Source organism: Thamnophis sirtalis, unplaced genomic scaffold (assembly GCF_051295495.1).
Source record: "Thamnophis sirtalis isolate CommonGarterSnake01/CBP01778 unplaced genomic scaffold, rThaSir2_p1.2 scaffold_18, whole genome shotgun sequence".
In the NCBI taxonomy this organism is placed as follows: domain Eukaryota; kingdom Metazoa; phylum Chordata; class Lepidosauria; order Squamata; family Natricidae; genus Thamnophis; species Thamnophis sirtalis.
In genome coordinates, this window is record NW_028261398.1 from 1283686 (window position 1) to 1300077 (window position 16392).

General features: G+C 49.6%; 1 protein-coding gene across 1 annotated transcript; it reads right to left on the minus strand.

Annotated features, from left to right (window-relative positions):
* Positions 1 to 14722: 14722 nt before the first annotated feature.
* On the minus strand, positions 14723 to 16392 carry LOC148042322 (uncharacterized). The gene has a single exon (XM_087702985.1). The coding sequence runs from the start codon at positions 16390 to 16392 to the stop codon at positions 15148 to 15150; it is 1245 nt and encodes a 414-aa protein (XP_087559111.1). The 3' UTR covers positions 14723 to 15147.

Sequence of the window (16392 nt, forward strand, 5' to 3'; positions counted from 1 at the left end):
GAGCTGCTTTCTCAGCGTCCTCTGCGCTTGCGCGTCTGTCCCCATCCGGGCCCTCCTTTTGCCCCCCCCCCCCGCCCACAGCCAGCCACACGGACAGGCGGAGGGAGGGCGGGGTTTCGGTGGGAGGAGCCGTGGCGGCCCCTCCCCTCCTTTGGGCGCAGGAGGCTCCTGGCGGGGGCGGCGGAGCTGCGCCCGGGGAGCTGAAGGGGAGGCTCCGAAGGGAAGGCCCGCGTCCTCCCTTCCCCGGCTTCTCCTGCCAGGCTCCCCCCGGGGGACTCGGGCGACCCCTGGGAAAAGGCCCCTCCACCCCCAGGAGGAGAACCGCCGGGCTAGGAGCCAAGCAGCCGAAGGGATCCCGGGAAGGGACGGAGCTCAGCCCGAGGGGATCCCGGGAGGCCATTGGGAGACGAGGGAGCCAAGGAGGGACGGGGGATCCACTGGAAAGCCAGGGATCCCAAGGTGGGATCGGGAACCAGATGGAAAGAAGCGGATCCCAGGAGGGGATCACCCCCCACCCTTTCCTGCAGGGGGGAGAAAAGGACCCCTCCTCCCTTTGGGGCTGAGCAGGGGGGAGACCAGCCGCGGCGGGAGCTCTGGGCCCCCTGGAGAAGGAGCTGGAGAGGCTCCTGCAGTTGCTCTGCTTCGGTGGCTCCTCTGGACTGGATCCCCTAGACCGGATCCCCTGCGGTTGAGGAGGCCCTCTGGCCACAGGGACCCCCAACCCTGCAGCGGAGGAGACCCTGAGGCCCCCCATGGCACAAGAGCCGCTGGACGTCCCAGCCGAGGAGACCAAAAAGGGCCCCCAGCTCCGGACAAAGTCTGGCTACGACCAAACAGGGGCCGGAGAAGGCAGGGATGGAACAGGGGGTGCAAATAAACTCTGTACATGCTCAGGGGCTGCAGTGGCCTGTTTTCCAGAAAGGCCGGTTGGAGATCCTGGGAAAGGTCACCCCATGCCAAACGTGTCCCGTGAATGGCAGCTGCCAGCTTTCCTCTAATTGAAATGGGCCCAATTGGCTGTGGAAGGGACAGGAGACCACAAAGAGATCTCCCCTCTGCCTGGAAGAAGCAAAGGCGAACCGCTTCCACATTGGGGCTTCATAAATCAGAAATACATTTTCTAAGGTGGGAAACGTGGCCCCACGTGGCTCTGTCTAAAACTGCCCCCTTGGCTGGGGACCCATCAGCAAAGCCCTTTAAAATATCCAATAACGTTCTGGTTGGTCAGGTGACCGACCCTCTTTATGACCGTCCCTAGTTATGACCTTGATGGCAAGCTCCGTTGCAGGGGTTTATTTCTATGTACTTGAATAATAATTCTTCTTTAACCTGCAATGCTCAAATAAAGTGCAAATGTATGAAGTGCAATATGAAATGGTCCCAGCAAATTCCATGATCTTGAAACTATCCCTTTGTTGACGCAGCCTAGAACTGCATTGCCGTTTTTGGAAGAGGCCACACACTGCTGGCTGAGACTTGGATCCCTCTCACAGTTACTGCTGTTGAGCCAGGGACCAGCTCCTTTATACCAGAGGTTCCCAAACTTGGCAACTTTAAGACTTGTGGACTTCAACTCCCAGAATTCTCTCTTTTTTAAAAAATTTTTAATTTTTATTAAACATTATTACCTTTAAAAAACAGAAAGAAAATTACAGTGACATAAATACAACGACATAAGCAAGACAAATCATACATAACAATATAAAGTAAAACATACAGATACAAATGCCGTTTTAAACATACAACCACCCCCCCCCACGGTGACAGTCATTTACAGCCCAGTTTTTTCTTTCTTTCCTCATTATTAGGTCTCTAAGCCACATCTTCTCATTGCAAGATTCAGGGATCTATTACGGTACCTATGTTAACTTTCCCCATTTTAAGTCCCTGCTGTTCTCCTAGTCGCCCACATATACCACAGGTTCCAGCTAAGATAATGTTCTGTTTCTCCTTTGTCCCTCAGCCAACCCGTCATTCTGTCCATTTCTGCACATTCGTAGATCTTTTTAATGATAGCATCTTCCGACGGTATAGTAGTGGATTTCCAAAATTGTGCATAGGTTATTCTTGCGGCCACTATTATATGCAGGGTCAAATGCCATATTGAACTGCTTATGTTTTCTGGTTTGATGCTTAGTAACAGGTTCTCAGGTCTCCATTCAATGTTTGCCCCAGTAACCTCTTTTAACCATTTTTTAATCCTTTTCCAATATTTCGTGGCCTCAGTACAGGACCACCAAATATGGTAGAATGTGCCATCCTTTCTTCCACATTTCCAACACAATGGAGATAACCCAGGAAACATCTTGGCTAACCTCGTTGGGGGAAAGTGCCACCTATAAACCATCTTGTATATGTTTTCTTTGAATGCAGTAGATGTTGTAAGTTTAATGGTCTTACTCCAAAGATCCCACCATTTGCCCATTTCAATTTCATAACCTAGGTTTCTCTCCCATACTATTAGAAGGCTTTTGTCCATCTCTTCATTAGTATCTTGGCAGGTCAAAAATTGGTAGAATTCTCCAGCCAGCAGAGCAGGTGGCCAAGTGTGGGAACCTCTGCTTTATACCTATTCATTCGGTATGGGGACTTTCAGACCAAGTTACAGGAAATTACAGAGCAACCGGACCAGTGGTGGGTTGCTAACCGGTTTACTACCGATTTGCTTGTCCTTGCGCTGCACAATGCTTCAGTGCGTGCACAGAAGTGTCTAGGTGGGTGGGCGGAGCCTCCTGCCACCGCCACTGCTTGTTCAGCCGAACTGGGAGGAAGCCACCTCTGAACTGGAACTGGGAAAATTTTAGGAAATATAATCAAGCAATACCCGATTCTCTTTTTTTCCAGGTCTCTGTCTAACTGTGGCTCAGCCACCATCTCCAAAGAAGAAGGTTGGGCAGCATCTCTTCAATGAAGGATGGATTTATCCTCCCCTGCCTCCAGCTCCCTAGACCCTCGCTGATCCCTCTGGCCACCCAAGTAGGACAGGGGGTCTAATCCCCAGGTGACTCAGCTAAGAGCTCAGAAGATCCTCTCCGTTTCTCAGGATCCATAGATTTAGACCGATCCCAAGTACCTCCACCACACAAAGCCTCCCTCATCTCAGCCAGATTTGCCGAACTCAAGATAGGGGCTACAAAGGTCCGCATCTCCTTCATGGTAGAAGGAAGGGGGACACCGTTTTGAAATAAATAAATAATTGCTGCGGCCAAACTCCCCCTTTTCCATTTGCCCTCCTACCTCCCTTCTGGCCCTTCCTGTCTACTAAAGCTCAAGCGCCGTCTTAGTTTCCTTCCCAGCAGCTGGAGGAGGGAGGCTGCTGGTCCGATTCTGGCCAGCCTCCCGGGGGAGACCACCAGTACCTCCTGGGCCCATCGCCCACTTCAGATCCACCTGGTGGACATCTCAGATGACCGTCCCTCCTGCCGCTTCACTTCAGATCCCCCCTGGTCTTCCTTGGAGGCCTTCAAAAGGAGCCTTTGGGGCAAGGATGCTTCTCTTGGCTGCCCAATGAACTCAATTACCCATGTGGCTAATGGGAAGGGTTTGAAGGGTAGCTCTCCCGTGTCCCTTCTCTGCAGCCACCCAGGCCTTCCTCCCCTGCGTCCCAACTGCCCCACAAGCTGCTTTTGCTGCTGCCTCGTCTGGACCCCCTCAAAAAACCCACATTTGTTTGTTTAGTTAACATTCAGGGGCCCAAAGTAACCCACATAGCATTCCCTGCTCTTTTCTCCACCACATGCCTGTGGGGTAGTCTAAGTGTCAGGCCTGCAGTCATATTCCTTTTAGGATCCTTGGCCTGCCACTCTCTCTCCTATTTTACTATGCTGTTTCATTAGTGGGGAATCGGGAGGGGGAATAGTAAGGAGTAGGACGTTGTTGTCAAAATAAAACATTCCTTTCTAGAAGCCCAAGGCCATCCTTTGTCTCTGCACCTGATCGGAAGTGGATGGGTGGAACTGCCAGCGTGGCGGAAGAAGATTGGACCATGGGATGGACTTGTGAGTGTGGGGGGGGTGGACTAGATCTTCAACTTTCAACTGGGTGGGAAACCCCGGAAACTTTCAGATTCGGGTGTCTCTTCATAAATTGGAAGTTTGAGGAAAGTTCTTCCTTGGACTCTGATTTAATTCTGGATGATATTTCGAACACTGACACTAAAAGGGCTTTCACAGCTGAGGTTGGGTAAATTTGAAGCCATGCTGGAGTCTTGCAGGGGGGGCTGCCTGTTCTCTCCCCTCAGAGCTTGTCGGGGGGTCTGTTGCCCTGGTTTTCCTCCCCCTTTCTCCCAGTCTCATCCCCTCTTCCCCTGGTTTCCAGTCCAATCTTGATTTGGGCTCCCCTGATGGGGATGGGGATGGGCTACCCTATGGCTGTCGTAGGGCAGCCTACCCCATCTCCATTTCCATGGGGGAACCCAGCTCCTTGCGAGGTCCTGTGAATGCAGCCGTGCAATAAAGACAGGGCTGTTCCTCCTGGTTGTGCTTCTTGTGGAACTGTGAGATGGGTAGTGCTTAAACTTAATAAAATAAATAGGCTGGATTCCTTCACAGGACTAACGGGAGACTGAGGCTGGAATGAAAGATGGGTGACTAATAGCACCTTGAAGCGCATCCGGAGATCGACAGGTAGCCAGCGCAGCTCGCGGAGGATAGGTGTTATGTGGGTGAACCGAGGTGCACCCACAATCACTCGCGCGGCCGCGTTCTGCACTAGCTGAAGTCGCCGGATGCTCTTCAAGGGCAGCCCCATGTAGAGCACATTGCAGTATTCCAGCCTAGAGGTCACAAGGGCCCGAGTGACTGTTGTGAGTGCCTCCCGATTCAGGTAGGGTCGCAACTGGCGCACCAGGCGAACCTGGGCGAATGCCCCCCTGGTCACAGCCGTCAGGTGGTGGTCAAACGTTAGCTGTGGATCCAGGAGGACTCCCAAGTTGCGAACCCTCTCTGAGGGGTATAAAATTTGACCCCCCAGCCTGAGTGATGGAATATTGGTCGAATCTTTGGGAGGGAAGCACAACAGCCACTCGGTCTTTTCTGGGTTGAGTACAAGCTTGTTAACCCTCATCCAGTCCATAACGGCCTCAAGGCCTCGGTTCATCACGTCTGCCGCTTCATTGAGTTGGCACGGGGCGGACAGATACAACTGGGTATCGTCCGCATATTGATGGTATCTGATCCCGTGCCTGCGGATGATCTCTCCCAGCGGTTTCATGTAGATGTTGAATAGTAGGGGGGATAAGACCGAGCCCTGAGGCACCCCATATGTTAGGGGCCTAGGGGACGATCTCTGCCCCCCCACTAACACCGACTGCGACCTGTCCGAGAGGTAGGAGGAGAACCACCGCAACACGGTGCCTCCCACTCCCACCTCCCGCAGTCGTCGCAGAAGGATACCATGGTCGATGGTATCGAAAGCCGCTGAGAGGTCAAGGAGGACCAGGATGGAGGAATGTCCTCCATCTCTGGCTCTCCAGAGATCATCGGTCAATGCGACCAAAGCGGTTTCTGTGCTGTAACCGGGTCTGAAGCCTGACTGGAAGGGGTCAAGATAGTTTGCTTCATCCAAGGACCGTTGGAGCTGGAAGGCCACCACCTTCTCAACAACCTTCCCAAGGAAGGGAAGGTTGGAGACTGGGCGATAGTTATTAAGGACAGCTGGATCCAGAGATGGCTTCTTTAGGAGGGGTCTCACCACCGCCGCTTTCAGTGCGGCGGGGAAGTTCCCCTCCCGAAGAGAGGCGGTAACAACCTCCTGGATCCAGCCTCGTGTCACCTCACTGCTGTTAGTAACCAGCCATGAGGGACACGGGTCCAGTACGCAGGTGGAGGCACTTACAGCCCTCATGGCCTTGTCCACATCCCCGGGGGTAACATCCTGAAACTCAACCCAGAGATGGTCAACTTGATCCTCTTGTGCCACGGCTGGAACTGCGGGGATGGAGTCCAAGTCCGACCGAAACCGAGCAATTTTGTCCGCTAAGAATTGGGCATAATCCTCAGCTCTGCCCTGCAAGGGTTCCCCCGCTTCCCTTTTATTTAGTAGGGAGCGGGTTATCTTAAACAGGGCGGCTGGGCGGGACTCAGCGGACGCAACCAAGGTGGCTATGTGAGATCTTTTCGCTGCCCTAAGTGCCCTGGTGTATTCCTTGGTGCTGGTGGTTACCATTGCTCGGTTCGATTCGGACTTATCGGACCTCCATCGGTGCTCTAGGCATCTCCTCCGGCGCTTCATCTCCCGGAGTTCCTCGGTGAACCAAGGAGGTCTCTGGGATCCGCCGCCTCGGAGGGGCCGTAGTGGCGCAATCCGGTCGAGGGCCTCCGATGCTGCCGAGTGCCAAGCAGCAACCAGAGTCTCTACCGGACTGTGGGCGAAAGTATCAGGAATGACCCCAAGCTCCGTCTGGAACCTTAACGGTTCCATAAGTCGCCTGGGGCGGAACCACCTGGTCGGTTCCTCCTCCCTACAGTGGGGGTTTGGTCTCCGGAAGTCGAGCCTCAGTAGGCAGTGGTCTGACCACGACAGGGGTATGATGTCGTTACCCCTCAGACCAAGATCACAAATCCACTGCTCCGAGAGGAATACGAGGTTGAGCATGTGACCCGCCGAATGGGTTGGGCCCCGAATTACTTGGGTCAAGCTCATGGCTGTCATGGAAGCCATGAACTCCTGCGCCCCATCAGAGTTTTCACCGAGTGACGGCAAATTAAAGTCCCCCAGGACCATCAACCTAGGGAACTCAATTGCCAGGTCGGCTACCGACTCGAGGAGCGAGGGGAGGGCTGCTGCAACACTGTTGGGAGGCAGGTACGTTAACAGCAGACCCACTTGACCCTTGAGGTCCAACTTTATCAGCAGAGACTCACACCCGACAAGCTCCGGAGCAGGAACCCTACGAGGAACTAACGACTCCTGGATAACAATAGCCACACCCCCACCCCTTCCCTGGGCTCTCGGCTGGTGTAGCACCTGAAATCCTTCTGGGCACAGCTCTACAAGGGGGACTCCTCCCTCTGGGCCCAGCCAGGTTTCAGTAATACATGCCAGGTCTGCCCTCTCATCTACAATTAAGTCCCGGACGAGAGGAGCTTTATGTACCACAGACCTGGCATTTAGCGACAGCAGCCTGAGTCCAGGGTCCTGATTACTTGCGCCATCTGGTCTCGGAGTGGGACTCATAGGGCCGGAAGGAGGGATCTCTGTAATGTAGCGAACCCTCCTTCCCCGGTAATGGCCTGCCCTAAAGTCCCCGCCGTATCTGCCCCTCCCTGTTACGACCGTAATACCCCGACCCTCTCCCGTGTCTCTGGTCCCCTCAACCACCCCCATGGCCCCCGCATCTCCCGGCAGGTCCTCCGAATCATACATACCCATGCACTCCCCCAAACAGTCCCCATGTAAGAGTTAAAACACAAAAATTTACAACAATATAATAATAAAAAGTGGGACATTCATTCATCTCATACGTATCTCATGCATATCCCATACAAAGAAAGAAGAGAAAGATGAAAGAAAAGAAAGAAACTAAAATAGTTGCGCAGTTGATTAAAATTTAAAGTGCGAGTTCAGATGGCAAAATTGGCTCTTAATGTTCAAAGTTAAAGTGGCTAGGGACCAATTATAGTTCAGATGGAATATATGGGGGAGTGTCTTATAGCCCCTCTCTTCTTCTGCAAATTTGTTGGTCAAAAGATCCTGCGGGGGTTCAGTGCGAACACACAATGCTGCCATCGTCTGTCCACCCGCAGCCCAGGTCCAAAGTTTTCCTTCTGGGGGTAAAACCACTCCAAGGAGTTCCCAAAGGCACACCACTAAAAATAAGCAGGGTAAAAAGATGGAACAGGCGTTGTAATTGCCAGGGGACACCGTCGCTGTTCTCCAGAGGGAACTTGCTTCCTCAGTGTTAAATGGCCGAGGCAGCCCGAGAACCACCGGAATCCCTAAAGCCAATGGGATCATCCAGGTCTGTAAAGTCCAAGGGTGGTCTCCCCCGTTCCTCGTCCCCACTGCAGGCAGACAGAGTAGGGAAGTGGGGCAGGCGATGAGGCCGCTAAAGAACGACGCTGCTGCCACCGAGCTGAGGTTCCTCTTCTCGCCGCCGAACAGCTGATATGGATGAAACAGCACGGAGACCGCTGGAACCGCCAGAATCCATGCGGTCCGCGGTCGTAACGTCCAAACGGCTTGGAGACGGTCCTGGGGGTGGTCCCACGGCCGTAGGGCGCTCCCGTCACGGGCAGGCGAAGCTGAAAGATGAAATAGGCGCCGGAGCCGCCGAAGAACGCCGCCGCCGTTTCCAGGCCGAGATTCCCCTCCTCGCTGCCGAGCGGCCAGACCAGCATGGAAGCCGCTGAAGCCGCTGGAGCTTTTGCGGTCCGGGGCTATCCCCGAAAAGGTAACCCCTACCGCTAGCTGATCTTTTCGGGTTCCCAGGGTCTCAAGCCTCCCGGACAAGCCTTTCATATTATATTTTAAGGTTGTTACTCGCGGTTTTATCTGCATTTTTCGTTGGGTAGTTTAGAGCGGACGGAGCCTCGCAGCCATCTTGGTCTCGCACATGCGCAGAAAGTGCGCATTCTAGCAAGTCTTTGCAAGGATTCCTGTTTGTGCCCCATAAAGAATTTGCAACAATGTTTTGGCCTCGAAAAGTTTTAAGGCAGCAGGTACTAACTGACCTCCACCTGTATAAAAGAAGTGTTTGATTGCGTTTGAGGACCTGTTGCCTGCTTGCAATGTGTGATCCAGGTGTGCCTTCCATGTCCCTTGCGAGTGGAAAACCAGCCCAAGGTATCTAAATGTTCTAACCTGTTCCAAACTATGTCTGTTAGGCGTGCCTCCATCAATAACCAAGAAAGAAAACTCCCAGCTCCATTGTTCCTGGAATTAAAATAGTTTTACTGGTTATGAAAAGATGGATGCATCTCCAAAAGGCATCATCATGTTTCTATGCAGGACGTTTGGCCTTGACCAGGTCCAAACACCGGCCACCAGCATGCGCAGAAGACTGTGAGAAGAAAACGCCCTTTTCATATCACCCCCTGTACCATTTATGCCCATCCCAAATACCGTGCCCCAACCCTCCCCGTTTCTATGGCAGCTGATAGCAAGTAAGCGAAACAGAGGCTGACAATGTCCTTCTATTTCCCAGGAGTATTGGCGTGGTCTTTTAGCAAAAACTAAAACTTTTGATTTATCAAAGTTAAAGACCAGCTTGTTTTGCCTGCAATAGCCGAGTGTTGCCCTAATTTTGCGCTGTGCTAGGTTAGGAGGATGGAAATCTGGGTCCTGTAAGAGATCGATCAGGGGATTGATATAGAAGTTGAAGAGGGAGGGGGACAGGATGCAACCCTGCCGTACCCCTTTTTGTACCCTTACTGGGGCGGTTAAACTCCCTTGGGGATTGCACCTCACTTTCAAGGGGGAATTGGCATACAATTTTTGTATGAGGAAGAGGAGGCGTTGATTGATAGTGGTGCATTTTAATTTCCCCCGGAGGGAGATCCTGGATATTGAATCAAAGGCCTGCTTACAATCCAGGAAGGCCACAAAAAGAGAGGATTTTTTTTATACGTGTATTTTTGTACTAAATGGTGGAGTACCAAGATATGATCCACCGTAGATCTTCCTTCTCTGAAACCGGCTTCTTCGATTATCCCCCCTGATATTAGCAAATCCTGGAGTTTATAGTTTAGGTGTTTGGCATACAGTTTACTAATAACGCTCAGAAGACTAATGGGTCTATAATTGCCTGGGTCATTTCTATTACCTTTTTTATAAATTGATATAATTGCTATTCCCCCATCTCTTGGCATATGGCCAGTTTTATCTATGAATGTAAACAGAGAGGCTAAAAGTGGAGCCCACCAACTCCAACTGGCCGCCTTTTTGATTATTTCTGGCAGGACATTATCAGCCCCGGGTCCCTTATTAGCAGTGGTGGGTTTCAAATTTTTTTCGAACCTACTCTGTGGGTGTGGCCTCCTTTGTGGGAGTGGCTTGCCAGCCATGTGACCTGGTGGGAGTGGCTTGCCGGCCATGTGTTTTATTTATTTATTTATTTATTTCTCTCTCTCTTTCCTTCCTTTTGTCTCTCTGTCCCTTTTTCCTTTTTTTCTTTCATCTCTCACTTTTTCTTTCTTTTTTATTTTTTTTATTTCTTCCTTTCTTTCTCTTTCTGTGTGTGTGTGTGTGTTGGGTTTCAAAAAATTTTGGAACCTCTTCTGTAGGTGTGGCCTACTTTCTGGTGGAACCTCTTCTAACCGGTTCGGTAGATTTGACGAACCGGTTCTACCGAACTGGTGCGAACTGGTAGGAACCCACCTCTGCTTATTAGCCTTTAGGGCTCCGATCAACCGGGATATCTCTTCTGGTGTAACAGGGGGCCAGTGAGGAGTGTGGTCCAAACTAGCTTGGCTCTCCTTGGTTACATAGTCAGGATCTGTATAAAGCTCCCTAAAATACTCTTCCCAGGCATGAATCGGAACCTGATTAGTTGGGGGGTAGGGGGGGGTTTCCCCAATCCCCTGGTGATGTACCAAAAAGGGATGTATTTTTTTGTCCCGACTGAAGTAATTAATCTGTGTCAAGACTCCCTCCGAGCCACACTTTTCTTTTCTTTTAGAAGGATTTTATATTGTGCTTTCAACTGCTTTAAGTAGTGAGTGTGATCCTCAAAAGGGGCATTTTTACTTTTCCTGTACTCCATATTATACTTTTTAGTTGCACGCAACCAAAACCATTTTTTATTCTTTGAGACCGGCCTTTGGGAGCGAGCTAGTGTTCTGTTAATGAGAACTGAATTCAAATTTAAAATTAAAGTTTCAAACCCCTCTAAGTAAGATCCTCCAAAGTTATTCCTTAGCAGAGATCTAGGTAGCTCTATGGTTTCTGGAACTAACATCCGTTTGGTAACTTCCTTAGCATTTCCTCATTCCATTTAATTTTTACCTGGGTATTTTGACTCTCTAACCTGGGCAGGTAAGCTGTGCCTGCCCTCAGAGATCTCTGGTGCAATGTGAGAGTAAGGAGTATTGTATTATGATTGCTTTCCAGTCGTGAGTCTTCCTTCATCTTCTGTAAGAACTTCCGATCATATGATATTATCCAGTAATCAACCGTGGATTTTCTTCCTGCTCCCCGAGAAGTATATTCTGCTGGAAAGACGCCCCATGGGGACCCATTAAGGATACAAAGATCCAAACATACAGTCATCTGTCCTACACACAAACCTGCCCGATTTGCTTTAGGGTCTTTAAATTGTCTGGAATGCAGGGATTCTCCTGTTACATTCTCATCATAGTGGATCTTACATTGATTAAATAATGCTTGATCATTTGGTCCCATTCTAGCGTTTAAGTCTCCCCCCCCCCTATAATTATTGCTGCTTTGGGGATATTTGTCTGAGCAGCCAAGAATAAAACCTTCTATGCTGTCCCAAATCTTATTGATCACACTATTCTTATTAAGTGGAGGAATATAGATATTAAACAGCAAAATATCCACCTGTTTAAATAACAATAGCAGACTTATATACCGCTTCATAGGGCTTTCAGCCCTCTCTAAGCGGATTACAGAGTCAGCATATCGCCCCCAACAATCAGATAGATAGATAGATAGATATATAGATATATATATAGATAGATAGATAGATAGATAGATAGATAGATAGATAGATAGATAGATAGCAATAGCAGTTAGACTTCTATATCGCTAAGGAAGCTGCCCTACGACACTCAGATGGAACAGCTACCCAAATTCCCATGTCTCCTTCCATACCCCCTTCCCCGGCCTCTTATACACCCGGGCACAGGGCATGGGCCAGGTTTATCGGAGGCAAGGAGGGGAACGATGGGTGGCGGGTAGAGAGCAAAGTTATTCTACCAGATGCACCTCTAAGGATTCCTTTAAAACAAAATTGGTTATCTGCAGGACTAGATCACCCAGGGCATCCGTTTCAGCCTGCAGACGGGACGCTTGTAAAGACGCGGGGACCAACAACCTCCTTGGATCAGCAGTGGAAGGGACCCTCTCAAGGGCTTCAGACCACCCATACAGCCCTAACAGTGGAAGGCCTGGCATCTTGGATTGATCACTTCCAGAGTGAAGAAATACCCACAATCTGCCCGTCCGGATTCCTGGACTGCGCAGCCTGTGACTTTCTCAGTAGCAGAACTGGGACTGAAGTTATTGTTCTGGAACCAAAAGCCTCCGCAACCATAGTTGTGTGAGAGGAGAACTGCCATCTCCCATAGGTGTTTTCTCAATTAGAACATTTCCCCAAAAGGTGTTTGTAGCTACCCACACAAGGATTAGGAGTTACCCAATTATTACCACTAGCTGATTGGTGCGTCTGTGTGCCTGAAGGCTAAGATATTAAGACAAATAAACTTAACAATCTTTGGGATGAGACCACATGATTTTGTGATGTATCTGTGCTCTTCCCATATAGGTGGGTACCTATGTTATGCCCACTTTACCTGAAAGGAAGACTGGAAACCACAGGAATCTTGAACAACTCAGAAAGTACCTGAACCCCTTTCTTTGCTCCGTGGGCTCTGGTCCCTCAATAATGCTTTGTATCACATACGAGCGGTGGAGGAAATCCTAGCCAAGGAGACTGGGGAGTTTTTTTATTGCTGCAGCAAAAGAACAAGAAGCCATTTGGACAATGACAGTTCAGAATAGAATAGCTCTAGATATGATATTGGCATCCTAAGGAGATGGGTATGCACCACTTGGACAACAATGCTGTGTGCAGATTCTGGAGAAATCCTGGAATTCCACAGCTGAACTACACACATCACAAAGAGAGCTGCAACCCCCCCTCCCTCCCCCATGGACGAATGGAAAGAGAAGTGGCATTGACTGACAGGAGGGTTGCCTGATTTCACTGGTTAAGGACCTAATAATGACCCTGGCAGGCAAAGTCATTGTTCTCTTAATCACCTGTTGTGCATTACAATGCCTTCTGCTTTGCCTCCCCACCTGTCAGTAAACTACCAGGTCTCCCAGTCCAGGGATATTGCTGTTGGGTGAATCTTGGAAAATGAGATCATTTTCAGATTCAAAGGTGGGGGGATGATGGGCTGGGTGCTAAAGCAAGGTCATAGCACACACTTGAAAGTAAAGCAGGAAGACCGGAATTGGGGTCTGGGGCTCTGTCTGTCTCACAGGAACAAAGAATGCTTATCAACAGGAAATATGCATGTGTAAAGCTTGCAGCAATTATGGGTAGCTAGAAAGTGGATAACAGTAACAAGAATTAGACAACTTGCAGAGCTCAGCTAAAAGTTAGGAATAGAGATGGCCGGCAGCCAATGAAAGGCCTGTTAGAGAACTCCTGGGGCCTTCGTTAGCCAAGGCTTAGGAATGGCACAGCTAGAGACCAATAGAACAAATGGTAGAATTATTGCTAAAGTGTTTTTTAGATGACATTTCTTATTATTTCACCTTGTCCCGCCTTCTCCTTGAGTGAAAATGCATAAAGCTTTCTTAATCCTTTGTTCTTGGCCTTTTGACCAGGAACGTTTTTCCTTGGAGTCCTCCAATAAAAAGCAATCAGAAAACCTGCCCCTCCTGTCTGGGTCCATCATTGGCTTCCACACCAGGCTCAGACCCCAATTGGGGAGAAGACAAGCGTGTCTTTAAACAGCAACTGCGTGGATACATTTTCTTCCTGGATATCTGAATTTGGAATTCATGCCCAAAAGGAGACCGTCTCCAGTTAAAGAGGAGCTAAGGAGGAGAATCTCCTGCTAGTGAATTTCTTCATAGAAATCAATATCTCATTGTTGGGGAAAAAAAGAAACAGGAAATCATGCAATGTTGATATTCTCCAAGTTGGATTCTTTCTGGGTCTTCAGCTGCTGGAGCCCTCAACATTTGGAAGATGGGCAAAAGAGGGTCATGTCCTTGGGGATTCAGCATCATGAAGCCACGCATGATTTTCATATCTTACTCTCCAAACTCAGGCACTAAGTTTGGTGTGGAGCCGAAAAGAACTTGATTGCCTGAATTGGGGAGAGTTTGAGAGAAGCAAAGGGGAGCCCAACTGCCAAGGACTCTGGGTGGCTTACAAAAGAGGACAATAAAACAGGGAAGAAGACGGGCAAAACACTGTATGAAAATTCAAAGCTCCCAATGGCTCAACGAAGAGCCAACCCAGGGGTGGAGGGCTATGTCGCAGGGCACAGTGGCACAGGCAGCAGCCGCAACAGGAGTCGCCTCCAAAGAGGGAGAGGGTGTAGGAGGAAAATCACACAAACACACACGGTTTCCAAGGGCTCAAAAAGGTTGAAAACTGCAACTAGGAAGGGGGCAGTATTGGAGGGGATTTCCCCCCACTGCTGCAGTCTTTGAAAAGGAGGAGCAGGTGGATGTGGGGAGGGAGGGGCTGGTAAGGCAGCTAAAGTGGGGAGGGGCTGGCTGACTACCGTGCTTACTATCTCTGGGTTGCATAGGGCATTGCACACCAAGACAACTACACACAAGAACAGGTTTCCCCCACCTGCCATCACTCTGTTCAACAATGAATTCCCACAACAACTCCTAAGACTGCATTACTATCTTCTTCTTACTCTTCTCGGTAACTGTCTCTCCCCACTTATGACTATGTTGCTTGTATCTTGACAATTTAGATGGTTCTGTTTGTTTCTTAGTACGATTTGATTGCTTATTAGTAACTTACGACTATCACCAAGTGTTGTATGTTGATGGATGCCTTTTATTTCAATTCAGGTACACTGTGAGAGGTGATGCACCAAAGACAAATTCATTGTGTGTCCAGTCACACTTGGCCAATAAAGAATTCCCTTCTGCTCTGTCCTATTAACGGAGGAAATTTCTTGGGTGAGAAGTGAAAGCAAAGAAAATCCAGTTGCCTCCTGAAAAAGCACCTTCGGGATGAGATCTGCTGCTTGAGCAAAGGGTTGGGCTAGAAGACCTCTAAGGTCCCTTCCAGCTGGCTTGTTCTTATTGTGTCAGCTGAGAAGGGAACTTCCTCCATCTCTCTAAGCCTCACTGGGCTCCAGCATCAGATTAGCTCAGGTCTTCAGTGCAAAACGAGGACAGCATTAAAAGGGCGGAAAACTCCGTGGCCCCTTCAGCTTTCGCTTGCCTGGCTGCACCCCCAGACCTCCCAACCCACCTTGCCTAGGGGAGGACCCCGGAGGGAGGGAACGGCTGCAGTCCCAGGAGGGACCCTCGGCCTCCCCCTGCCTGAATGCTAGGATTGGGCGGAGGATTTTCTCCTGAATGGATCCTTTGATGTCTATAAAGGCTGCTCCTCTCAGTGAAGCTCTTTCCACACTCCAGACATTTATGAGGTTTTTCTCCTGTGTGGATCCTTTGATGTCTATAAAGGTCTCTCCCCTCACTGAAGCTCTTTCCACACTCCAAACATTTATGAGGTTTTTCTACTGTGTGGATCCTTTGATGTGCATAAAGGCTGCTACTCTGACTGAAGCTCTTTCCACACTCCAGACATTTATGAGGTTTTTCTCCTGTGTGCATCCTTTGATGTCTATAAAGGTCTCTCCCCTCACTGAAGCTCTTTCCACACTCCAAACATTTATGAGGTTTTTCTCCTGTGTGGATCTTTTGATGTACATAAAGGCTGCTCCTCTGACTGAAGCTCTTTCCACACTCCAGACATTTATGAGGTTTTTCTCCTGTGTGGATCCTTTGATGTGCATAAAGGCTGCTCCTCTCAGTGAAGCTCTTTTCACACTCCAGACATTTATGAGGTTTTTCTCCTGTGTGGATCCTTTGATGTCTATAAAGGTGGCTCCTCCGCCTGAAGCTATTTCCACACTCCAGACATTTATGAGGTTTTTTTCCTGTGTGGATCCTTTGATGTACATAAAGGCTGCTACTCTGACTGAAGCTCTTTCCACACTCCAGACATTTATGAGGTTTTTCTCCTGTGTGGATCCTTTGATGTGCATAAAGGCTGCTACTCTGACTGAAGCTCTTTCCACACTCCATACATTTATGAGGTTTTTCTCCTGTGTGGATCCTTTGATGTGCATAAAGGCTGCTCCTTTCAGTGAAGCTCTTTCCACACTCCAGACATTTATGAGGTTTTTCTCCTGTGTGGATCCTTTGATGTCTATAAAGGCTGCCCCTCCGACTGAAGCTCTTTCCACACTCCAAACATTTATGAGGATTTTCTCCTGAATGGACCTTTAGATGCTTTCGAAGGTACTCATTTCTCTTGAAGAATTTTTCACATTCCGGGCACTGATATCTCTCTTCTTCCTCCTGGATCCTTTGGGGATTCCGGGGTCTTCCGAAGGACCCTCCGCCCTCCAGGCCCGTCTCGGCGTCTCCCCCCGTTTCCTCCTCCCCGCATCGCCCTCCAGGCAGCCGCCTTTCCCGGCCTCCCGCTGGGCTCAT

Excerpts from the sequence above, each read along its gene's own strand:
- LOC148042322 (XM_087702985.1), bottom strand. The coding sequence starts at position 16,392 with ATGAGCCCAGCGGGAGGCCGGGAAAGGCGGCTGCCTGGAGGGCGATGC.